The sequence below is a fragment of the Xiphophorus hellerii genome, chromosome 8 (genome assembly GCF_003331165.1).
Source record: "Xiphophorus hellerii strain 12219 chromosome 8, Xiphophorus_hellerii-4.1, whole genome shotgun sequence".
Taxonomy (NCBI): Eukaryota; Metazoa; Chordata; class Actinopteri; order Cyprinodontiformes; family Poeciliidae; genus Xiphophorus; species Xiphophorus hellerii.
In genome coordinates, this window is record NC_045679.1 from 22205269 (window position 1) to 22232454 (window position 27186).

Sequence of the window (27186 nt, forward strand, 5' to 3'; positions counted from 1 at the left end):
TTAACAAACAAAATCTTCAAAATGTTCCTTCGGAGTTGCCCGATTTCCAATTTTATATTGAAATCAGCAGGCAAGTCATTTTCACAGCAGGATGAATGAGATAATAGATACATATAAGTGGCAGGATTATTATAAGGCCTGAGCCTGTTGTCAATAATACATTTAAAGGTACATGAAGGTTGTAAAAACTATCCACACTGTTTAAAACTGAAGTGTTTTAGACATTTTAAATATTTGTTAAAATTATCATTATGCCATGATAGTATAAGACTTGAGCTCCTCTGCCTTCTCCCAGGGTTCCCAGCACCAAATGAAATACACCATTCAGTCAGAAACAACCAATCAGAGCCAAGAGGAGGGTTTTAGCGCTGTCAATCACTCCTTGAACAATGTTTACCTCCCACTTTTGCTGCTTTGCCCTCCCAGTCAGCTGACTGAAAGAAGGCTCCAACTCAATTTCACACTTAAGTTTTAAAAATATTTAAAAGTCACAAAAACCTAGAGACAATAATGCTACGGAAAGTTGGATTCAAGTCTAACTGTGTGGCTGGATTGAATAAATTTGACTGAGAACTGAATTTAGATCAACTTGGATTTTTTTCAACTTGATATGAATTGGACCCGTTGCGCTTTGGCTTGACGGATCTATAACACTTCTATAAAGTGCAGGGATGTGACATTTGTTGGGACTTAGCACTTTATGGAATAAACTAAATTAAATTGAACATATGCTGAGTCAACACAAGAATCTCATGGCCTCTTTTATAAAGCATAAAAATGTCACACTGCACAGTGATAAAAATCCACAGCATCAGCTAAAAAAAAAAAAAGAGAAAGCATGCCCCGACAGACCTGCCTTTCAAGGTCCCTTTTCTTTACTAACTCAGCATACATTCCTGTTTTTCTGTCACATGTGCTTCCAGTTATTCTGAGGAAATGAAAGAAGTTAATGTATGTCCAAAAGGCAGAGAAATCCTGGGTTTTCCACCCATTTGGACAAGATGAAGGAACTGTAAATCATATGAAAGAAGGACTGTCATTAATTTGCCTAACATCAGTGTGGCTGTCGAGAAATAAGATGGATTTTTTTTCCATCCATTCAAATATATATAACGGCATCATCAATGGAAAAAGTATTTCTCCACATGCAGACTAAACATTCCTGCTATAAACTGAAAATGATTTATCTCGCAGCTTCACTACGCAGGATGTTTTTTTTTTTTAAATAAACACTTTTTCCTTTGTTGATGGGAAAAAAAACATCCCTACTTTTTGGTACTCCTGTGAAAAGTATTGTCATTTTTAGTATGGAAGTGACAATCTGACAAGAACAACATCCAAACTCGAAAATAGATCCTGAGCGTGGCTAAAGCAGTGCCAGGCTAAAAATGACACAAATGAAGCCAAAACAGTTGTAGCTGCTGTTTCTTTGAATTAGTTTACATTTTTGCGCTCAGATATAAAACTACTTTAGCTTAGATTTGAAGTTTGATGGAAACAGCTTTGTTATTGTGTGTTTTCTAGCACGGAAAGCACATCATATTCAATAGTTTTGAGAAAGTCTTGCTCTCATTATGAAACGCTTTTCACATGCTGAAAAATAAGCGACTTGGTGCAGTTGATCAGGCTATTTATCATATGGCTCTATAAACCAAATGAGACCGCACCACATTATAACCATGGTCTAATTGGAATAATATGCAACTGAACTTGAATCTGTCTTAATAATTTGGCTGATTTGAGTTGAATTGACTCAACAGACATGGAAAAAAGTAAAGTGGCCACTATTTTTTTTATTTCTAAAATGAACATGCCCACACATATAACAGCCTTTCCACTCAAGACGTTACACATCCTTCTATTTAATGATGGGCTGGTCAGGTAATCACTTGAAGCCAACACACATGACTGGAGAGCATTCCATGGCAAACTGTGGTTAAGCCACAGTGCACACATAATGATTTCTATTCTGTCCTTATGTTAAAACATGTTTTATTATTTATGGTCTGAAAAACACAATTTTTTAAAAACTATTTTTCATTTCCTGCACAAAAATACATGAAATGGCAACATTTTTATTAGGAATTTGTGAGTAATATGCTCAGTGGTTTATGTTTATCTTAACACACATATATTCATTTAAAAAAATGTTTTGCAGTGGTTTCATTTTTTTTTTCCAAGGAATGGAATCAGTAGTAGGTAGCCATTATCTAACCAGAACTGTAAGTCACGTCCACAGGGGAGAGGTTTCTTTTTTTTTTCTAAAACCAGAAAGTACTTATCTATTTGTGCCCTGAGTTCACACAGAAACAGTGTTTCAGGGGACCCTAAGCATTTTGTTTTGGAAACTGATTACAGACTTAAAGCAATCTTTTGGGAAAACACCTACGTATTAGTACCTCTAACCTGACCTATAACCCCAAATGCTTCGTACGTAGCAACAACGCACACAGCTTAGATGTTCTTGATTTTACTTCAGCTGCAAAAAGTTATACAAAAGACTCTCCTAGCATCATTCACATTTTCTTGTTTTGTTTCTGACTAACTGTGTGTGGAAGCTTTATGCACAAGTCCTATACTCCATGTTACTTATAGGTTTGGGGGAGTAAAAAAATAACGTTTTGGGCTGTTTTCTGTGTTTCCGTGTGAACGGAAAATATTTCTGAAAACATGTTTTGGAAACCGACAACTCATTTTAGAAAAATACATTCCCGTATGTCCAGGGAATAAATTTGACAGTACTATCTTAATACAATGATTGCTATGACTGTACTGTCTTACTTTTGTGAATCTGCTTGGTTTGATTATATATATATATATATTTATAGGTGGATATAAATTGCATCTGTTTGTCTTGTAAACTGCTTTGTTGTAAACTGTTGCTGGACAAACAAGTAGAACTGAATATTCTCCCATTAGTGTGGACAGGGTCTTTCTCACTTTATGAAGTTTTGCCAAGTTTCCTGCTGCTGTCTGTGCTCTGATTAAATTTGGTGCAGCTTCGAGGATCAGGAGCCAAAGTCTCGAGTTCTCGCTGGAACATTTCTTTGGCTATTCTGCAATTAGCATGCACACGGTGTAATGCCACTCAGCCTGCAATTCAGGAAAGCAAGCAGCACATCATCATTTCTGAGCTTTATTGACTAACTGTGCTGTCTTATAACGCTGTTCCTCTCCCTCAGCATTTTCCTCTGGCAGTGTTAAAGTTCTCGAGCACGGGCCAAGGGGCTCTTTTGCAAGAACCAATCATCATTTTAAGCAGAGGATTAGAGACAATTACAGGTTTAGGGAAAAAAAAAACACACACACAATAAACAGTGAATAGATGAAGAGGGCGGCCGGTGACCGAACTCACATCGTCCTCCGTGTTGGGGTCCTGGTTCTGCGGCCGGTCGGGCACTGGCACTTCACAATCGGGGCTGTAGTGCTCACAGTAGTCATAGGCAGCCCGGTGGTCTGCTACAATCATTAGCTGCTGGATGTCTCCCTGGAAACCACAAGAAACAGAAAGTCAGGAGGTCCACTGGAAACGGCTCAGGGTCACACATGTGCTTTAACTAACAAACGTGATACAGAAACATCAGTTATTTTTGTTTTTTCTCTCTTTTCTTTTTAGGGAGAGCAGAGTGGGATGAAATCATCTGTATATGAACATGTGACACAGTGCTGCTCCAGAACATACAGAACTGAAACTAGGTCAAGCAGAGGGTGACTAAACCCTGAGGAACGTGGCGCCGGCTCCAAGTTGTGCATCGGGTCGTGGCAGGAAAAGCTTTAAAACAAGCAGTGCGGAGCTACAAGACAATGTAGAGCGACGGCTGCTACACACGGAGGGCGTCTTTACAGAGTCTAACTATGTGAGCTCTGCCCTGATCTGCGTGAGACGTGAGGGATTCTGCCTCCGAGCCCATCGTGAAGACGGCCGGTACGGCTTTCGCATGTGCACAACAGGAAATCTGGAGACTCAAACAGCTGATCCAGGGCGGCAGAAGGCAGGGGAATTTTGAAAAAAAAAAGAAAAAAGTCAGACAGTGACAGAGCAGGCAAGATTGATAGAAAAAAAACAGAGCAAGGGAGAGGGAACAAGAGAGAAAAACAGAGGCTCGGAAGGATCCCTAGGCTACATGGGGAGCTGGGTGTGTTAGCCACATGTTTCTCACAAGAATGAGCATGGCACTAAAACACTGTTCTGCAACCATCCAAACATGTCCTGATCACACTTCCAAACCCAGTGATGTCATTCCACATCAATCAAATGTAGAGTCAACATGGCCGAAACAAGGATTTTTCTTCTTCTTTTCTTACAGGACAGAAGAGTCATGAACCAAAACAGATGCTGGCTGTTTTTGATTAAGACACAGGCAAGAGTTTGGAATCCCTCGCCATGTCCTCGAAGCTAGAAATTTACTGTGCACAGATTTCTTCTCTGGCGAACAAAAATCGCATGTATTTGCGATGTAACCAGTGATAATTCACTCGGGAGCACCACTGCCAGCGTTTCACTAAAACATGTCACACTTAAGAGAGTGCCTCGGATCCTTTGACAAAACCTCACCAGGCCCCCACAAGAAGCGATTTCATGCTTTCCCCTGAGTTTATGCGGGCAGAGGAGTCCAGGCTGGGCAGAAGAAGCCGCAACGTCAACGGCATAAACGTCAAAAGGTTTTTGATGAACTCGACGGTAAAGAATCTAGCGCAGAAATTTGGACTTATTTAGGATTTTTTTTTTTTTTCATTCATCCAAACTGGGTCAAATTTACACAAACAACCAGAAATACATGTACCTGTCCCTCCAGGATTTTGCGATTGTTTTATTTACACTGATGTGTGACGGTCAAAGTGACTTTTTGTTACCCGCCATGTCGATCAAGGACTATAACTTGACATCAAGTAAGGCTGAGGCAGCGGAAAAGTAAGAAATACTGCCATCTGCAGGTGGGAGTTAGCAGTGAGAATTTGCAGGACGCTTGTTGATGGTGACAAAAAGCATTTTGTTTGTCACTACCTACGATCAATACATCACAGAACCTCCCGTCGTAAAGCGAAATGTGTCGGCATTGTTACGGCTGCAGTGGATCTCTGCCCTTTTTCCTTGTAGGGTTCTGGAGACAGGCCTTCTGCAGGGGTTGTGTTCTGATTAGTGTTCTGCTGCTTTAAAGCTGCAGTGCATGCAGCAGAGAGGAAGGCTTTTCCCTCTCCCTCCTCAGAACTCCATTTGGTTTGGTTTGTATCTTCTGGTTGTTGTTTTTTTGTTAGGTTTGTTTTGCATTTGCTTATTTCTGGTTAGTTATGGGTTTTGCCTTAACCTATTTTGGTTTCTCATTTCAGGTATTCCTTTTCGAGTTTTATTTCTTTAGTATAACTTAATAAATTCAATTTTCATTTAATCAGAAAATCCTTGTGTGGTCTCCTTTAATGTTACCCCACCAAACGAGCCTGGTGGACGTAACGGCATTCACTGGAGACATGTGGCGGTCAGTTAGCACCTGAGCAGTTTGAACATTGATCTTTCTTAATGAATGGCGTCGTTCTTCGCTAACATCCATCAAAAGTAAAGTAAATACTTTACTTTTGATGTAAAATATTTTACATCAAAAATACTGGACTATGCATTACTGTAGGTCTGCAGAACGAAGAGGATATTTTTTGACTTGGGTATTTGGAATCCCAGGTTTACCTACATTTTTGCTCCCCGTTTTACTTATTGTTTTTGTTTGCACTCGTTCTGTCATATCAGAACGAGTGTCATATTAGAACATTAACTGAAAGACAAATAGATTTGCTCATATTTTCATTGTTTCATTTTGCGAGCTACATGTTGTTTACTGCTAACTCGCAGGCTGTGGTGACAGTGGGCTGCTGAAAAAGTCTGCAAAGATGTCGTTTCTCACTGTTTGTTCTGTAATCCCTGCCGTACTCTTCAACCTAACTTTCTAAGCAACAAATGTTGCAGTTTTCGCCAAACTAAAGTCAATGAACAGCCTCTTTTAGGCCCGGTGCCAAGGAGCTCTTGTTAAATAATTTATACTTCAACGGCATGATTTGTTCCTGCAGAAAACCATCTGTGTCTTGCTAAGCTGCAGCCTTGTGAATATTAACAGCCTTGCTTTGCTTGCAGATCTCCTAATTTGCTAAAAAATGAGCTGGATTTTGCCGTGTTCTTAAATCCGCCCTGCTGTAAGACATCGCCCACACAGCTGGACTCTCCCATCCGGTTTGCAGCTAAAACCCAGTTTGCCCAGTTTTAGCAAATCTCCCATTCAGGCTCGGCTCTGCATCGCTTCCACAATCTGTCTCTATTATCCTGCTAAAGCTGCAACGCCGCAGATGTGCTGAAGAAGCTGATGGCTGTTCACTGTTTACAAAAAAAAGAAGAAGAAAACGAGGTCACGTTCAATAAGGAATAAGCCCTGCAGTCTGATGCGCTGCTTCTTCCTTCAAATTCCATTCTTGTGGTTTTCTTCTTCTTTTTTCTTTGTTCTGATTCCTTTCTTTTTCTTTTTTTCTTTCGCGTCTCCCAGAACTGCCAGAGGGATGTCAGGGTAAGATTCTCCCGAATGGTGGGAACCTAAATTTGGCTAGATGAGATGATTCATCATATCGCAAAGATTTAATACGAACGTTCTGAAAGCACCATGGGAGAGAGCGGCTAATGACGTGTGGCATGTACATAGACACAAGGAGAGGGAGTTTACAGTAGAAAGAAAGTGCTGTTAAAGGAGTATTACTAAGGTCTGGTAAACATATGACTACTCCCAAAATGCATATTAACAGGAGAAAAGAGTACAAATATAAGAGTATTTTGGCATTACAACAGGGAATTAGGGACTCTGCTGACAGACCAGGGGTTAGCACAGAATTAGCCTGTGAGAAAAAGATAACTGTTTCGGTCAAATTGAATTTGGCAGTCCAAATCACTATTCGCACTATAAATATGTGCAATGTTTACTTTACAATTCAAGATTTGGCAAATGCAGCCATGTTTTTGCATCTCAGCAATGTGTACGGCCAGCTTGATAACCTCACTGTCCTCCATGTCTACAGCTTTCATACAGCATCCTCCACACATATTATATTGTTATCTCTGCTTCGGATAGGAGATCCACCAAGAAATTGGCTGGCGATCATTTTTTATCTTGGCTGGTGTGAATCAGCGAGTGGTGGGTTGGAAACACAAAAAAAAAAAAAAAATCTGAATTTTTAGCTAGGCGCTACAAGGTTGCACTGAAAACAACAATCTTCAGGGTGGAAGTTGTGGCTAATGGAGGAAGGGTTCTACTCTAATCTGTTGATAGACATGAAGGATTAGGAAAATTTCAAAGAACATGATCTAGATTTGCCAAAAAATAAATAAATACAAGGAAGCAGTTGCTTTGGAATTGTCAGCCATTTTAGCTACGCTAAATGCTAATGTAAGATACTGAGGGCAATTGAAAACATCAACTACACTGACATGTCATTTGTTTAGAAATAGAAAATTCCTGTTTTAGAGTGACTGCTTTCTCTTCTACAGCTTCGTGATGTGATTTCTGCTCCTAATATTAATAATTAATGAGCTGATTCGAAGGCAAGAAAAAAATAAATATCTTCAGTGCTTTTGTTTGAGTTTCTCAGTGTATCCAAGCCTGATGGAAAAACAGGAGCACCATAAAATTCTAAAAAAAAAAAAAACATAAAAGTCATCATAATGCAGTACATTAAACTTTTTACTTATTTAATAAAAATAAAAAATTTTAACTGGACCACATTTATTCATTGGGAAATAAATAGCATAATAAGTTTCTTCTTGTTTTTGGTTTTCCTTTGTTTTTTGGAATTACCAGTCCTCTGACAGCCATATCAATTCCTATAAAGCAAATGTAGCTAAAGTAATTTTTCCAAAAGAAAGCAGTGCTTAGACAGTTTTATGACATTCTGTTTCCCTGGGCATGAATATGCTATGGTATGGTAGAGGGATAAAAAAATAAAAAAGCTTAATGAACACAGCTGGGACTGTGACAAACAATGCTGGATGAAGAAATTTATTTTTGCCACAACACAGGGTGAGCAGAATGACAGCGGAGTAAAAAAAAAAAAGTTTGAAAATGTAGCTGTTAAAAAAACAGCAACATGTTTCCACAGCAACCATTTAGTAGACATCTTTGCCAGAGGGGGCGTTAATTATGAAGAGTGCTGGAGATGATTTGGAGATCCCAAAGCACACAGAGTGTGATGGGAAGGTAATTTAAAGAAAGGAAGAAGAAGATGAAATATGGATTATTGAAACTGAGCATTATTTAGTTTTGTAGTAAAAACTAAAGCAGTTTGCAGAACTGATCTGTTTTTGATCACACTGAAATTAAAATACAATTAACAGCATCATTAAAGCCTTGGATTAAGCTTTTCATGAAATGAACAATTTTGTTTTTTAATTCTCCACATGCAGAAAATTCATTCTTTCTTTTTTCTCGTTCCGTTTCCGATCACAGAACAACAATCTTTCGAAACCACCAAATCTCAGACGCTGCACTTTTGCGAACAACTTGACAGTGAAAACTATTGTTAAAGTCTTGATGCACCATGTCAACCACCGAATTCCTGTCTTCGTGTCAAAATTCCACCTTTCATCACACATCAGTCAAACAGCTCCGGTGCCAAGGCCTTATATAAGCTGCCGTTTAGTAGATGCAGCAAAAAGACAGATATTGTCATACTGTATTCTGACTCAGAGCTACAAACCAATCTTTCTGTGTTTTTTGTTGATATTTGGCTGATTAGTCAACTTAGTTCATCAGCCAGTTGGCGGGTAAGTGAAATTTCCTGCTTTTAGATAACACTAGTAAACTTTATGACATCTGATGAAACTTCTGTACATGCACAGTAAGGGATTTAGGATGTGTCGATGCTGATTATCATGCTAAAATATGCCTCAAAATTCTTATTATACAGAAAAACAGTTCACAGAAAAGAAAAAATCTAATGTTTCGATTAAATGCCTAAAAGAGTCCTCAAATCACAAAGGAGCAGGAAGCAGAAATCCAGTTGGGAAAACACAGAGGGATATTATTTACTCTGTGGCACATCAGAGTGGTGCTTAAGACAGAATTTTTAGACAATAACAGGTCTTAAGCTTCTTCCTGAGCACCAGCGACACATGATTCCGCTTCTGCACGTCGCTCTCTTATTGTTGGGCTGTGGTGCAAAAGATTATTGCCTCTGGAAAAAGATGACCTTACCTGACATACTTTTGTGTTAAAAAAAAAGAACAACAACAAGAAGAAGAAGAAGGGGAAAAAATAAAGAAAGCCATGCATTTTAAAGCAGGGAATAAACATAAATGAAAATGAATTGCATTGTCCTTCTCTGCTGTTTCACTCTCTCTCTCTCTCTTTTTTTTTTCCACGTGTGATGCTTACATTTGGCAACAGGCACTTTTTAACTCCTGCTGGACTTTCAGGTTGTGTCCAGATGGGGGCAGGAGAGAACACAAAGCCAAATGTGTGTCTTTCATCTGGACCTGAGGCACAATGTGCAGAGTGGACTGAGTTCACGGTGTTCCCAATTCTGAAAACTAAGAAATTTATTCATGCGCCACGAGGAGTACTAGTTTTAAAAACTTCTTCATCATAAATACGAGGGGAACGTGCGGATTACAAGTGAGAAACGTGCATAGGATGTATTTTCTTGTTCTCCCTTAAGTGACATGAAAAAAGCTTATTTTTATTTGAGGAATGTCTGCTGACTGGATTCACACCTTGAAGATATTTGCACGTTCTTAATCTTAGACCAGCAAACTTTAGAAAAAACAACTCACATAACATCAGTGCTCATTATTTCTCTCTGCTCCCAGAATCTCTGATAATGTCTCTTTTAACTTTTACGTCTAATATAAGACCGGGGAAAAAAAAAAGCTAAAAGTGGAAAAACTCACATCTATTTTTCAGTATTCTTGCCTGTGCGTTCTCCAGGGGGATTGGTGAGTGGGAGAAGGATCAGAGTCTTGGAGAGAGGAGCTTTGAGCTACTTTAGCAGAGTATTTCCACACGTACACACACATCTGTCACGTCTGAGCCTGGAATCGCACGTCACCTGGACGTGTCCCCCACCAGCACCCAAGAAACAAACCAACCCAAACAGCATTCGAACGTATCGACACCACAAGCGTGTGTTCAAGGGACTTCCAGGTTGAAATCTTCACCAGATTTTCTATTCCCCAGTCCAGACTACGGCAAAATGTCAGCGCCCGGAGACGGGGCCAAGAGCAACAGGGCTGTCTGCCTGCCACCCTGCGTGTCCACCACCCAGCTCTTTAACCGTTCCCTCACCTCGCCGCCACCGTCTTCTCTACTCAGACTGCTCCGCTCTACGTCTGGAGTCCCCGCCCCCATAAAAGTCTGAGCTGCGTCAGATTTTGAGCTGCGGGCAACCGCGATTCGAATCTTCTGATACTTTTTTTATTTTTGTGGAAATCGGAGCGGCCCTCTTCCGCCCGTTGGACGTGGGTTCTAATTGTTTGGTTTGGACATTCATGGAAATCCACACGAGAAGTGCTGAAGGGACACTTTAGCGTTTGCTGACACAGTTTAAAGGAGTAACCAAGAAGGAGAGGAAAGGAGGGGGGTTGAAAAGACAAACATCTGACATGGGTAAAGAAAATTCAGCTAATTATCCTTGCTGGAAATTCCATTTTTCATGGAACGACTGAAGAACAGTTGTATAAAAGCAGTGTGCTCCGTTAGCAAGGCACAGCGAATCCAGACACAGAGCAGAGGTGTGATTAAAACACTTAGAGTAAAAACCTTGATTCTGCATTATATAAAGTTTAATGAAAGCATCATTACAGCATGATGCTACCACCACCGTGTTGCTCTTCAGTGATGTGAAATGTTAGTTTTTTGGGGGGATTTCTTTTTACCAAACTTAAATGTTTTCCATATATCTCAAACTATTTAGTTGCCTGTTGCGTTCTTTGGACGTTAAGATGCTGTTTGTTCACCGATGCTGACTAACAAACTGTTACATTCAGGGGACATTCAATAACAGTGGTGTACACTATTAACTAATTAGGTGACTTTTAGATTTTATTTAAGCGCATCAGAAAAATTATACAGCTGTATCAACAATCACTCTGACTCTATTCATTTAGTAATTTAGAAACTCTTGAAGGCACTGGGATTTTAAGAAACGGGTATGAGAGTAAAGGGGATGTATGTACGTACATGCCACACTTTCCAGATTTAAAAAAAAGTGAAAATAATTTATGATTTTGCTTCCACTTATACACAAATCTGCGCCGGCCCATCACATACAATCCCACTGAAATTACATCAAGGTTTGCGGTTGTAATGTAACTGAATGTGAAAAACCTTCAAAGGATATGGACATCTTTTGAGCTCTAGCTTCACATGTGCTCCATAGTGTGTCTCACATAATACATCATACGAGTGTAGCATTAACTCAGCTTGAGTCTTTAATTAGTGTTGTCATGTTCTGTCATTAGCCAGACTGGTGTCTGACTGTAAGCAGAAATATTACAGTAAATCTGCATCCAGCTGGGAGGAGCTGCAGTTCTCACATGGAGGCAGAGCGCTTCTCCAGTTTATCCCCAAGACTTCACAACACCACTTATTGAACTTCACCAGTGAGAAAACTACACACTGGGAGCATCCTATGGCTCGCAAAAGATTGTTGTGATGTGATATTAGCACTGTACTGTCTGAGTACAGTGATGAAACGCTGTCATAACTGAACCCAAATCTTCAAACGGATCATCAGAATCAAAACCTCTGAAAAAAATATCAAAAGGCTCATCAAGCCAAGATCTTATGACCAAAATGAACCAACATAGATGGAAAAGACAAGCTGACAATAGACATGTGTTCTTATTTTATTTTTCTGTTTACATTTCAGTACTGTGATTCACCACACGTGAACTGAGCAGATTTGCCTGAAGTGATGTTTTATTCATCAGATGTTCACTGTTTTAATATTTTTAAATGTTCAACCAATTAGCCACATTTTAAGCCTGAATCCTGGTAATTATCTGAATGGCTTTCGGTCTTTCTCATCATAAAAATTCTGTTGCTACGGTGTAACAACTTAAAGACTTATAGAGGCTGTATTTAGATTTTGCAGAAATCACCCGACACCAGAATCACTTAGCCCCATGCCATGCTATGCAGACATTCTGTTTGCACTGATGAAGAAGGACTTACTTAGGCTTGGTGAATACTTTTGTTTTTATTTTCAAATTGATTCAGACATTTTTTTTTTGTCTGCTTGGAGGCTTCAGGAAACCAGTACAGCGCACTGAACATGAATCCCAGGATGGTCCGGTGAGAACCAAGTATTTAAAAAGAGGAAAAAATAAAAACGAGACAGTGACAAAGATAATATCACAACAAAAAAATGTTCTCTGTTCTAACACGGTAAATTTTATAACCTACAAGTAAGTACACTAACCCACTAGAAAGTTGTGGTGGATCATACGCGACACACACATGTTGAATGATAGGACTTGATGTTTCATTTATCTGTGTGTAGACCAACATAAAATACATTTTCAGACATAGCGACATTGGGAAAAACAAACAATTACAGCAACTTTACCCTTGTCCTCCAAATAACAACAATATTTCAGAACAACAACCCAACAGCAAAGGAAAACAACATTGACTGACGTGAAAAATGCTTAGAAATAACTAAAAGTATGCAAAAAAATAAAGAAGAAAAAAAGGTTTCCACTAAGCCATCAAACTGTGAAGATATCCATCTGATGAGATCTGGCATGCTCTGTGGGAGGCAAGCCCCAATATTCAGGACCTGGCAGAAAGAGCTGTCTTGGTTTAAAATGGAAACTTACTGAAAGTAACCCAGATGGTCATAATGTTATGCCTTGTATACATGCAGTGCAAACATTAAAGTAGATCTGCAATGCCAATAAACAGCTCCTCCACCCCTCCCATTTCTTTTAATGAAAGCAGGGACTTAAACAACACCCACATTTTTGCACCAAACCTGGAAATGAACTCTCAGTCAGGGGATGAAATTCCCAGGTCTCTACAGGAGAAAAGCCATTATTATAAGCATTACTCAGTGAGCTAACAGTTACTGAGGCTAAATGACGCCCAGCAGGCTTAGTTCCATATAAATCTGGAGCCTTACTTCAGGTCAAGTGAAGCTGCAAATAAATAAATAAAAAAGAGAACTATAAGCCAGGAGAACACAAAGAAAGCTTAAATTATTCTCTCATCTTAGAAAGCCTGACACAAAGAGGTGTTAAATAGGAATACCTGAAACATATGAAGTGCAAAAACAATGGCTGGGGTTATTAGCAGAAGAAGGAAGAAAAGTCCCGAGGTAAAGATGAGGAAACAGGATGCGTGGCTCCTCTGGCTGAAGCGATATAAAAACTTATTACGAGCATCAAGCTCATGTGTTGCACATTTTTTACTACTTTTTCCTGGCTCTCAACACACTGCAAAACCCCACAAGTTGCCTCAACCCAAAGCTTACACACTGGACTGCTCCCCCGCTCTTTTGGTATTGCTTTATCCGACTCACACACACAAAGTCTTTAAGTGGACATCATCTTAACCTCATCTTCTCGTCCCTATCACACTTTTCCAGCACATTTCTAAAACACATCACTTATAGATCATGAAACAGTCAATCGGAAGAGACAAAAGAAACCTCTGGATGATGTCATGTGGAACGCCGTTCCAAGACTGAAATCAGTGGGGAGAGACCTCCTCATTCTTTCCAGAGTATGACCCAAAGTTTTTGGCTCCTCTAACTGAATCTACTGTTCCAGCTTTGCTTTCATTCCTGAGCACTCTCTTCAGTTTTGTTGACATCCGAAACCTCACATTTCTTAAACGAGTGCGAAGGTTGCTTACTGATGAAGCATCAGTCTTACAGCCCACGGGTTCGCAAAGATCGAGGATGGAGGCCAGATGTGAACTGCAGTGTCTGCACAGCTCCACATCAGCCAGTTTCAGGTTACCCTGACGATTACCTCCACGTGAGGTCAAGCGGTCCACTTGCGTTCCCCTCGGACCAAACGCAGTTACTCCTCAGAATTCTACTGAGGACCCGGTAATGGGTGTTAAAATTATCCCAGCTTTTCTTAGGCACACGTGCTCAGAAACAAGTGAGCAGAGCAATCAGGAGACAAATTTTCTAAATGGACTCTGTCTAACAGACCACTTTCAAACAAGAACAGCACACTTTTAGGCCTCAATCTTCGCCCCGCGGCCACAAAATACTTCTAAACACTCCACGCTGCACCTTCATAAAGGCAAAAACACCAATTGGCAGTTTTTATAGAGCCTAAATACTTAATTTGCAATGCCCTCCAGCAGCATTAAACCTTTTCACAATTTGCCAGGCTACTACGAATTCATTTTAGTGCCATTTTAAGTGATTAGTAAATTACAAAACCTATAGCTGTTCCTCAGAGGTTTGCTAGAAAACACTTTAGAGAAACAACATCATGAAGACCAGATAACACACCAGACAGGTCAGGGATAAAATTGTGAAGAAGTCTAAAGCAGAGTTATGACATGGCGGTGATGGGAAGCATGGTCTTCGTTCAGCTACCTGAGTCAATACTTTGCCTCAGAGTATTTTGGGCTATGATTGTGCCAATTCTGTTCTAGATATGACTGTGTGTTTAGGGTTACAGTCTTGTTGGAAGGTCAACTTCTATCCTAGTTTTAAGTCCATCAATCCTGACCAGCATATCCATGGTGAGGAAATGCATCACCACACCATGATTGTGTCACTACCTTGTATCACCATACGGATTGTGTTTTCATTCATAGGTTTTACCATCATATGCAGCCTTTTATACAGAAAACCAAAAGTTATCCTTATTTGTTGTGTCCACCCAACATGACTTGCAAAAAACAGCAAATCTCACTTTCTTATAAAGGTTCAAATTTGCATTGATAAGATTCTCCCACCTGAGCCATAGAGCTCTGCTGCTCCTACCGAGCTGCCATCATGTCAGCCTATCTGTCCCATAAAATCCCAGCAAAACACATTCAAGTTTTCAGTTGCAGTGAGAAATAACAGCCTGCTCCCGTAAACACTTTAACACCAATTTAATCATCTTCCACTGGCACTGTCACAAGGGCAGCATTCTTATGTAAGATGCTGGAAAAAAAAGAGAACATACAGTGCTTGCAGCGGGTAGACGGTCTCTCTGTTGCCACAATAACCTTGTTAGAGACCAAACCACAAACCACCTCAGTGTAAAAGTGCTACTTATCCCCTGACTGCTATATATCAGAAAAAAGCACAGGCTGCAGTAAAAACCTTGACAAGCAGTTAAATCATGCCGTTCACTGCTACTCAACGGTGTGACAGAGAAGATTTTATCTCCTCTCCCCTCTTTTATTTTTATGGTTGATACAGCATTTAAAAGAGAACAAACAATACTCTTTTTTTATCTGAGGAAACTAACGTTTAATTTGATTTGTACTATAAAATCAAAACCATTTGTATGTCAGAGGTTTTGTACTCTGCCAATAGTCAACATGGTATCAGACTAAACTACAAAAAGGGAATTGAAGTAATGGGGGGAAAAAGGCAGAGCAGCCTGAGGACAATTTGGAAACTATGTGGCATATTTTCCAGTTTCTGAACGCACTGGAGCTTGTCCTGTCTCTCGACTGGCAGACGCACAGCAGGAGTCCTTTAAACACCTCTCCCAAACTATCTGCCGGCTCCCACAGTCGCTGCTGAGCTGTTACTGCAGCGCTGGCTGATGGCTGGCTGAGATTACGCTCTGTTTCCGTGCAACTTCGATTTTGAGTCAAAAATGCCGTCATTGGCAAAAACTAAAACAAAGCAAATTTTAATAAAACAAACAAACAAACAAACAAAAAAAGAAATCTGGAGGAAAATTGCTACTGAATAACCGTAGCCAACTCACGTACACAGCAATTATATCTGAACTGATGCCTCATTAGTACTAAAAGCACCTAAAGTACAAAAAGTATTTGTGTAATGTAAAGATTGTGCTTCATGTTTCACTCAGAGTTCCTATTGTTCCATGAAAACAATTAGCAAAACTATTTTTATCAAACATCATGAAGACAAACCAAGGTTGGAGAGAAAGTTGTGGAGAACTTTAAAGCATGATTAGATAGTAAGATTATCTCCCAAACATTAAGCGTCTCACTAATTAATCCAATATTTTAAAACTTTACAAAGTATGGCACGGCTGCAAACCTACCAAGACACGGCTGTCCACATAACTGACACAACGGACAAGGAAACCATTAGTCAAAATGCCCATGGTAACTCTGTGGAGGACTACGTTCCACAATTCTGTCCCATGTGGAAGAGAGGCAACAACTAACCGTTATTGAAAAAAAGAAGTAAAAATGTTTTCCAGTCACAGACCAAAATGTCACTTTTCGACTGAAATGAGAAACACTGCTGGTATCAGGAAATGACACCATCCCCACAGTGAGACATGCTTGTGACAGCCTCATGCAGGCAGAATGCTTTTCTCTAGCAGAGGCAGGGAAGCTAGTGACAAGGTAGGAAAATGATCATTTTGGTAGGGTGTGAGTGCTTGTAAAGATGGTGTTAGTGGAGTTAATAGAAATACTGTATGGATGGAGCTAAATAAAACACAATCCTGCAAGAAAACATGCTATGCCTCACTTCCACTGAGCAGTACGGTACGTTCGGTACTCTATCTTAAGGTCTGGTGTATTCAGGAAACCGTTTCCACTGGTGGTTGGATCCCCAAACCCAAATGCCTAATGTAATGTCTTGATAATGTGACGATAAACATGTTATGTGCTTGTTGTGAGCGGTGATGTTTTTTCCTGTCCCTCAAATCAATGGACAGTGTTGCGTGTTCCACTGGACCTACAACAGCAGAAGGCCCAGAAATGGTGCGGTGCAGGTCAGTTGTGTGGGCTGCTTTTACAATGGAAAAGACAATGAGGGAAAAGCTTGACACTGAGGCGAGGTTTCACCTTCTGGCAGGATAACGTCCCAAAACATACAACCAGAGAAACAATGGAATGGCTACGGTCAAAGCACAGAGTGTCTGAATGATCTAGTGAATGTCCGTCTGAGAAAACCTAAAGTCGGACGCTAACAAACACTCTCTATCGGCTCTGTGTTGGACTGAAATTCCATGGTAGAGCTTTGAATAACAGAAAAGACATATTGACTTTGGTTTTACATCACACTATGTATCAGTGCTGCCCATAGACTAGCGGATGAACTCTAGGGACTGTAGAGAGAGGTGATGTCATATTTTTTCCGTTCTATCTGCAGTCGCGGAGCAGCAGTGAGGTTAAAGGTCAGCTGGCTCAGCATCAGTCACATCAATCTGTTTCTGTTGGTAATTATTATGAAGGGCCTGAACTTTATGGACTAATCCCCCTTTAAACAAACGCAACTCTGAAGGGACAAAGACAACACTTGTACTCCCTGGATTGTCGCTGCGCGAGTCCGTCCCTCGCAGAGGTCACGCTTAAGTACCCAGCACAAAAGCTGGTTATAGAAAGTATCCGTAGTGTTCAAGTCACATAGTGTTACATCAGTGTAACATAATCGCCAAAAGACTTCCTGTCCACCAGTCAGAATGCAATAAATCTGACAATATTTTGTTCATTGACTCTATGTGAACAAAAGGAGCTTTAAATAATCAGAAGCGCGTTTCCGCATGTTAAAAAACTCTGACAGAAATGCTGCAGCTTGTCAAGACGGGAAAACTCCAGCAGATAGTTAACAGAGTGTGAGCAGCAACAGGGACATCCAACCAGCAAACATACACAGCACGTTTGGAAACGGAGCAGAATTATGGGAATCAGAGCTCATTTGTGGACAGTGTGGAACATCAGGCAACCTAAAATTAAGTATGATTTGTGATTTTGGGTGCCTGAGTATAAGTGGGTGGCAGAGGTCGGTGGGGTTCTGCGGGGCCAAATCTGCACATCTTCAAGAGGATGTGGCCGCCACCACAATCCCTTATTTTATGCTGCATGTAAAGAGGGATGGGCACTGGGGTTGACCACTGTTCAGACCACAACCGCAAATGTCTATATGGACGTTAAAATGGAGATTATGCTTTGCTTTTATCTGATTTACTAAAAGACGTCAAATCAAAGCACAACTAAAGTTTTAGTGACCTACATAAAGAACACTCCACTTACAGCCATGCTTCACCAAACAATACAGCCATTCTTCCCCTTATACATTTTTTTTTCTGGTCTCAAATTTATAAATACGTTCACCATGCAGAGTGGGAAATAAGAGACGACGTATGGCCTACCTCGAAGACTTCTTCATCAAGTATTCTAGTTCCAAACACTATAATTCCTTTGGTATCAATGATGGGGTTGGGGCTTCGAAGCAGCTTCTGGTTGATCTTCTTTTTACAGTCCAGAATGAGGGTGATGGTCTGTTGGTGCACGCTGATTGCCACTCGATGCCACCTGGCAACAAGAGGTGGTGTTAGTTCACACACTTACAGGATAACGTGCAACCCCATGGCGAGGCCCTGAGAGGCCTGTACTGCGTTGAAATTCAAAGGTATGCTGTTATGTTGGTTCAGATGGATGCAGGTACAAGTCATTGCGATATATTAAAAAAATCCAACAAATGCAGAAAATAAAAGGCCAACATATCTACAGATTACATACAAATTAAGTCAAGAAATTGGAGCTGATCCAGTCAAATACTAGTATCACAACAGAAAATGACTAAATTCTATCTATCAGATTACCTGGTGTAACCATCATATATTTTCACTGCTGTACACAAAATCTTAAACTTCAACCTTACTGAGCTGCTGTACTTTGCTTCCATTCATGAATAATTTGTGACCGTTCACAGTAGAAAGGCTCAATCAGCTGCAGTTGGTGAGGCTAACTGGGCTAAAGATGCTAACCACTAACAAAACTTCTTGTTGAAAAAGGTTTTTAAAAAGTTTTTCAACAAACACAAAAGTTATTTCCTTTCAGCTCATGAATAATTGATGTCCAAAAGGCTTGTTAAGATGAATAATTTGTGACCGGTAATAGCAGATAGGCTTAGGCTAACGAGGCTAATAATGCTAAAAAGTTGTTGAAACCGGTATAAAAAAGCTTTTCAACAAACAGAAATTATTTCACCTCAACTCATGAATAACTGATGTCTGAAATATTTTCTAAGTTACAGAGAAACATGGTCGTTATGTTGATTAATGTAGGAACTCTCCATATCACTTTACCAACATTTCACATTCCACAAAGCTCAGCCTGTTGCTCAGTTTTAGCAAAAAACAAAATTGATATACACATGAAAGTATCATTCTGATGTTTTGGTACGTTATTATGAATCTTGTGAATATAAATGCAAATGATTTAAGTAAAAGCAGCAAGAAATAATCTCTAATAAAAGATAACCCCACATTTGTCGGGGGTTAAAAGAGCGACAGACCGATGCACCTACTTTCCGTCAGCCAGGTTGACTCCTCTGAAGAGCGGGTAGTCCTCTGGGCTGGGTTTGCCTGTTTGGTCCTCGTAGAGGAATACGGGGGATCGGCCCACTTCCAGTCCGAGCTGCTGGATGCCCTGCTCATTGTACACGGACAGCAGGAAGGACTGGCTGCCCTTCTTGGGTTTTACTGTGGCCAAGATGGAGAAATCCTCAGGGAAGGCATCACCTGACAGAACGGGCGGCGAGTTGGACACAAACAGAGACGAGTCAGAGAGTTACGAGCAGCAGGAACGATTCATCATCGTGAGAAGAATGCGATACACCTTCTGGCTTGAAAAGTCATTGTAGTATTATGTCAGTAGACAGAATTATTGTCATGAGGACAAATAATATTGTTATTGTCACTTAAACAGACAGGGATTGAGAAACTGAGAAACTATTAATGTGGGCTTTGCGCAGAAAAAGGAAACAAGTGCGATGTGAAGAGTGCCAAGAGTGCAAACGGATAGGATTAATCTGAGAGTGGTGGCTGGCAGGACAGAGTCTGTTCAGAGAGGGTTGGGGGAAAAGTGCAAGGTTAGAAAGAGAAATACAAAGTGGATCACTTCCAGTACAACGCAGGGTGAAGAGCGTTAATGACAAAAACATCTGGTCCTGAGAGACTTTGTGAAGCCATCCTTCAAACTCCTCCTCCCCACTTTTTCCCTCCCGTCCCCAAGCCGATGCATCCAACAGACACGGAGACCCCAAATTATTACAGGAGAGATTCTTAATGACACATTTATTTGGAAATGGAAATACCAATAGCCTATTGGTATGCGATCGCATGAAAGATATGAAAGCGATCCGTTAGGCTCCATCTGCTTAGTTCCACTGTGGAGGCTCAACTATTTCCGCAATTCTGCCAAAGTATGGGGCCCACATCTGCCAGACAAATTCTCTCCTAGTAGGGTGCACTCAGGACCTCATGAAAAAACCCTTCAGAAGAGAGAACTGCTTCAACTATGTGGCTTTGTGCTAAAAGACTTCTGATCTTTTAGCTTGAAAAAGATTAAAGTGAAGTGTTGACATGGCCGATGCCCAGATGCCATCTAGTCATATGACTTCATCTAGTCATAAAAGTTTAAGTCTTATGTTTTATACCTTGCCGCTGTTTGAGACTCTTATTTTGAATTAGGAAAGGAAGCAGCTCATGAGATGTGTGTGCTGACATAGTAGAAAGAAAGAATAATTAACTACAAAAGAATTGGATGGACGATGCACAGTTTTTAAGAAGCTGGTTGGGTTCTGAAGAAAACACAACTAACCATCTAAGAGTAAGTAACTAATTAAGTTAAAGCATTATTTACCTGCTTTTTAACAAGTATAAACATTTTGATCCTCTGCACTTAAGACTGATTAAGCCTGAACTGAATCTGTAAAACACATTTTAAGGTTTATAAAACCTTTATTATAATTGTAAAAACACAAGTGAGGATTATTTTTGGCATTCGAATAGCCTTAGAATTACTCAAGCATAAAAACAACACCAGTTAAATTGACCAATTAAACCACGACTGGATTGTTCACTGATGACAGATACGTTTGAGTTCTGAGAGCTGTATTTCTGAAAACCAAAAAAATCGTGGATTTTTAGCATCAATGTATTATTGTGCATTGGCTGTGCTACATTGCTACAAATTCCAGATGCTTATTCTTAAAAAAAAGGAAAAGATTAAAGTGATAACTGTTATGTTTAACATAAGCAAAGAGGGCACTCAGTCTCCACTAGCAATCTCTCTTCAGGTTTCCAAGCGAGCAGAACAGAGAGGCTGGGCTTAGGGAAAAGATCTTATTGTAGCACCATCAAAGACTCTTATAGTTACAGGCCGGAGGAAAGGCTTGAAAAATGTTAAAGTGATAGTTATGTACTGTGGAAGAAAAGGTGCCACAGGAAGAGTAGGGTGTGGAAACCCCAGCTTAGGCTGAGAAAGAGAAGAAAAGCTCAGAGAGCCGAATTTGTAACGGTCACCCTTCTTCCTTCGTTCCTTATCTCTATCATCTCCCTCTTTTTGTCAGCAGCTGGATGTCTGTCTGCCTTCCTGCCTCTTTCCCATCGCCTCTGTATTAACGCTAAGCATCAGATCGCATCATGAGGACACCACATGCCTTGGCAGCGTCCTCGCTCAGGAATTCTGCTCGGAGTCATAAGAGAAGCGCCGCTATAATTGACAGACGTTGAACCGCGATGAGAAAGACCGGGCTTTAAAAGAGGAAGACGAGGATGAGACAGAAAGATCTCAAACAGGGGGAAGGGGACACATGTCACAGCTAAGCCCTAGGATGGGAAAAGAAAGGCTTAGCTCAGCAGGTACAGTAGTGTTTAGTTAAAAGCCGCAGTGCTTCTCCCACAATTGCTGCTATGCACTGCCGGTCAGCTGGCTTGAAGATGGTCTATCTCAAAGTTACAGAGAACACCTGTTTGGTTATTTAGATTTAAGGCTTTGGTATGGGAAGCTCTTTTTTTTAAGATGGGCTTTAAGATTGCTTTTCTTCTTTAAAAAAAAGAAGAAAAGCAAATTGAAGCAGAAACCAAACGGTCTCATTTGGACCCATGTGAAAATTGAGACTGTTTTGTATTAATGCCTCATCCTGTCATTTTATTAAGTACCCGATGCCCTGAAACAACCTCCAACGGGATCAAGACAGTCGAGGAGCACAGAAAACTGAAACTGCAGAATAACAGAACCACTGTCCCTATACGAAACTTGTTACCAGACACAGATGGAAAAATATTTTTAAAAGCTGGTTTTTTTTGTGTGTTTTTTTAAAAATCTTTCTGGAAATTGACTACTGAAGCTACTGCATTGGAGATTGCTCCCTTCTCATTTCATGTGTGTGTGCTCAGTGTATGCTGACATGCAGTAGTATGGTGCCAGACGTCCACAGAGTTTACACTGGCACCACCACTACCCGTTCCAGGCCAGGAAAAGATTAAGAAAAGGCAGAAACCCGGGAAGAGGCGCTCACACGGGAGCAATTTGATATTTTCTCTGCGATGGAATAACCAAATTAATTTTCTTGCTAAAACCAAGCACAATATCTTGGACTTAATGCAGCTCAAATTTCCTCTGGTGGGTCTCGTTAAGAGGTGTACCATCAACCCGTGTGCATATAGGCAGGTAAATGAGGTACCTGTATACCTGCGTCCTGTAATTAGTATTTTCAGTCTCACTTGTGAACAAATCTGTTTTTATGTAAGACACATGAGCATCCCAGCAACCCCTGACTTTGGAGCAGAGACCTCAAATTGTAAGCACTCTGAAAGGAAATACCTACTCATCTAATTTTTGCCCAAAGTGATAATTTAATCAGTCAAAGTAACCTGGGAAAAGTTGATCTTGACAGCATGCATAGTGAGGAGGAGGAGGATGAGTAAGGTAAGCAAAACTTAAATCGCACTGTTAGAGAACTGCAGCAATGAGAGGCCCCTGGGGGTCCTTAGAGTTTTAAACACATCACTTTCAAGGTGTGCCAATACTTGCTGAGTGTAAAAACAACCCCAAATTATCAAATCGTCCAAATACCCTCTTTGAGCTAGAAGCCAACTGACTGACATTTTGGATTATAATTAGGATTGGACTCTATGAAAATTAACCTGAAACTCACAAAAGGACTGAACTGTGTTTAAAGGACGCTTCCGATGATGACAATGTGGCCTGCACTAAACGCAAAATAGAGAGCACCTTACCTCATAGGCAAAAATGAAAGTCATCATTTCCATCTCAACATCATAGTTTTATTAACAATGCAGCATCTGGCTACATCTTCTCTTTTGGCAATGAAAGAACCCACTTGCAGTTTCTTAATAATCCCTTTAGCACAACATCTTAGTGTCCTCCTAAGACGTTTTCCTGCATTATACATAAAGGATAATCAATTATGTGTCTGCCATAGTGAGCCTGAATAGTAATTGTATAATTAGCTAACATTTAGTGCAGCTGCAACAGATCTTTGCAGTATTGCTGTTGCCGCAATTGATATTTGTGATAATAGGTTTTAGGAATATCAATGCAATTACTCCTATTATGATCAGCAACTTATATTTCCTGACAGTATATATATTTTCCAAACTTTTCGATAACAAACATCATGCTACACCCAAAATCCGGTGTAGCACCACTATCACTGTCCAAAACCTTCCTCTACCCCTCCATAAAATACATTGTGCTTCCCTAATGATTTAAATCAAATACTGTGCAGTCTTACTCAAGCTATGAACTATAAATAAGCAGTTTTGAATTGATCTGGTTATGAGCTTTAGCCTTATAATTTACTATTTGGTCCCAAGATATCAATTTAATGGATACCAGCAACACCACGTTATGATTCCTATCCATTAGATGACTCAGACCTACTGTTTTCAGTCCTAATTAAGGATTAGGACCGAACTATTATCTTTCAAAAATAGGTCAGACCAAATCTGAACATGCAAAATTACCCTTCATTTGAAGGCAAAAGCAGCTGTTCGTTGGCTGACATCCATTCTCTCCAGGCTGCTCCTCTTTTTCTTTTTGTGCCACTTATGATTGAAGTAATAAAGGTAGGAAAGGTCTACAGTGTTTTAAGAACCTCTGCGGTTTTAGATGATTCATTTCTTCCACATGTTTGCCTAATGATTGCATGTCTGCACTTGCTCTTTTCCAACACATCATCGCAGTCTGTCTGTGGTTACTGGGTCACAGCTTGGTGTGTTCCCAACCAAAGCTGGTTTTTATTTTATCATCCGAACAAAAGCAGGATGTTTGCATGTCTTCATTTTTTTATTTATTTTTTGCCATAATTTTATTTGTAACCTTTCAGAGTGAGAGGATATTATGCAGATTATTAAAGCAAACAGTTCTCTGAGCCAGAGTAATAACTAGCAAAGAAGAGGGGGGGTGGAATAATGGATAAAATGATGTCAGAAGTTTAGCTGCCTTCTGGAATATATTAGCAAACATTCTTGTAAGAAAGAGGCGAGACAGGGGCCACATCCCAAACACAGACACTAGATTTAAATCCTGCAAGCCACAGACAGCTAGTTAGTCTGTTTGCACCTAAAGACTATGAGGTGCCTGGTTAAAACCCCTCTCCACATGGTTTGTTTTATGTGGACTGTTATTTCAGATCTTCCAAAGCAGCACATGTGTAATTATAGCAATGTGTGTCTAAACAAAGACCCATAAGGGGCTCCACTGTCATAGAGCATCAAAGTGAAAAGGCATTTGTTTGATTGGAGAGCATGTAAAGGCACGCATGCCGCAGAAGCCTCGTGGCTCAACGTTAAGCCCGAAGAAAGAGTCGCTCGTGAATCAAAGGGCCAGCTTAGCCTCTGACAGAGCCGTGACCGGGGATGTCTTCCAGCGGTCCGAGCTTTTATCGGAGCTAGGCTCAGCCTAACCGCAGTGGCTTCTCAGAGTTCAGCAAAGTCTTGCTAGATGGAAATGAGATAAAAACAGAAGAGGTGGAGGGGGGCGATGAACGCAAGGCAGAGGGAGTCCTGGAGAAATGATAGGGAGGAGAAATTATGATGCTTGAGGGGGTAAAAGACAGGCGAAGGGAAAAGGGAGAAGAGAAAGGAAAGTAAGTCTGCAGAGCGCCCCACAGCAGCCAGCGCTAAGCCACGTCAGCACGGCGGAACAAGGCAAAAGTGGGACCCCCCACTACCCTTAACCGCCCACCCATTTCCCTCTCTCCTCTCTGCCTCCCCTGCTTTCACTGCTTTCCCACTGTCCAGACTCCTCCTACAACATGGAATATTAAAGGAGCGGATCCAATTCATCTGCTGTCGCATTTCTAGGGAAAAGAAATCATTACCTTCCAATAAAAAGGCAGCAGGATTTACAATCATACGAAGGATTAAAGTTAATTGTACAAATTTAAGTGAATTAAACTAATAACAGATTGTTACATAAATGGTGAAGAGTGATAACTGTTTTTAGAAAGGTTTTGGCCTAAAGTAGACTTATTTTATAATAACAGTGAAATCCAGTTTATCTGCAGTGCTGTGAAAAACCGGCTGCTCTTTTTTTAAATGAAATTTTTCTCAATATAAATAATTATTCTTCTCAACATAGAGGTGCCTTACGACTCTTATATAGTCACAATAAATGAAAGAATAGCTTAAAAATCGACAGAACCAGAAACAACAACAAAAGAAACAAAGTTAAGTGAGCTATAATCTGTTTTTGTAAAGGAATACAGGTGCTGTAACTATTATTATTATTATTATTATTATTATTATTATTATTATTATTATTGCCTACAAACATTTGACCAAAATGGCTACTTGAGCTGTGTGCTTTGACTGAGACACTCACCTGGGTAAAGCTGTTTGGTGGGGGCACTGAGCTGGGCATCTTTGGATACTTTGTACGCCACATCGGGTCCTTGTGTCGACCTCCGATGTGAGCAGAAACCCGTTGTTTTTGTAACACCCTCAGGTAAATTGTGAAAATCTAAAATCTTCAAGAGGTCTGCTGGTTCTGCTGCGAAGAAGAAAACAGACACACAGAAAAGATGTTAAGGCTTTATCATACAGCATTTTCCACATTACTTACTCAGAGACTTACAGTAGTTTTATGGGGCCTTAAATAGAATTTGAGCAAACTAGTACCTCCTTTTCATTAAATATGTTCAAACTTTCTGCATTTTCCATCTTGTATTACAAGCATAGCTTAGGACACCAAAACAAATTTAATCAGAAAACAATTTCATTCAATAATTGACTGCATAACTGTTTCTTATTATATAATTTTTCTACAAAAAGCATTTTAAATGAATTGGAAGCAAATACAGGGGGTAAGGAAGCTAGCTGCTCGGTTTGCGTTACTTTGGGCTGACACCAGAGTCAATGTGTTCCAAAAATACCTGCATCTAAACTAAATTTAAATTATATGCATTTCTTTCACCATACTTTATTTTCAGCGTCCCGCTGACTCAGACAAGAGTTGGTTGCTCAGCAGAACAATTCACATTTGGGAAAATTTATGTTTTCCCATTTAGGCACAAAACAGAGATGTGCGCATTTATAGATTCCAATGATCATGGGTTGAAGCCACACAGAAAAACCCACGCTTCCAACCATTTCGCTTGCAAAGTCCACCGCTTGCCTCTCTCCGACCACAACCGTGCAATTAGCACACTCTCGAGCCGGTCGCCTTGGCTGTGATTGGGTCACCGCAGGAGTTCGCTGGGTCAAAACAATGTGACATGGAGATTGACCCTGAACCGCAACCGTCATGTGCCAAAACCGCCCAGGACAAACAGCTGTTCGTGCAGCCAGAAGCAACACGATGACATACACCAGTAGCAAGTTTTCCTTTCCTAAGCAGAGATACGTGCAGGGACGGACACTTGGTCATCTGGAGGAACTTGGACAAACCTCACAGTTAGGAAACATCTTTAAAAGAAGACAAGTGGAGATTTCTGATAACTTGTGCCACAAATTAAAACTTAAACAGAAACAAAAGCGAAAGAATATAGCGTTCATATTAACTTTCGAAAGTGCGTGCAACCTGATGTTTTGAGACTAAGATGGAAGTTTTTCCACCTTTAACGTTACACTCATCCTGCAAATTTCCAGTGAAAATGTTGTCCAAGTGTGCCCATCAACATTCCACATCATGAACTGATAATATTTGCCGATGCTAACCTGCAAAAGGTCTCCAAATGTATCAAGTTAAGGTCTTCACACCTTAATGTATCGGTTCGATTGGAAACAAAAGTCGC

At 40.3% G+C, this 27186-nt stretch overlaps 1 protein-coding gene across 3 annotated transcripts in view; it reads right to left on the reverse strand.

Moving 5' to 3' along the window:
* col5a1 (procollagen, type V, alpha 1) overlaps window positions 1–27186 on the reverse strand; it is a 97357-nt gene that overhangs the window by 50736 nt on the left and 19435 nt on the right. For 2 of the 3 annotated variants that reach the window (XM_032570741.1, XM_032570740.1), the window contains exons 2-5: window positions 25776–25943; window positions 19447–19660; window positions 18287–18449; window positions 3356–3487 (exon numbers count right to left, since the gene is read on the reverse strand). In XM_032570741.1, the coding sequence (XP_032426632.1) occupies window positions 3356–3487; window positions 18287–18449; window positions 19447–19660; window positions 25776–25943 (677 nt within the window). The remainder of the gene's footprint in view (window positions 1–3355; window positions 3488–18286; window positions 18450–19446; window positions 19661–25775; window positions 25944–27186) is intronic. The other variant, XM_032570742.1, reaches the window with a different exon arrangement.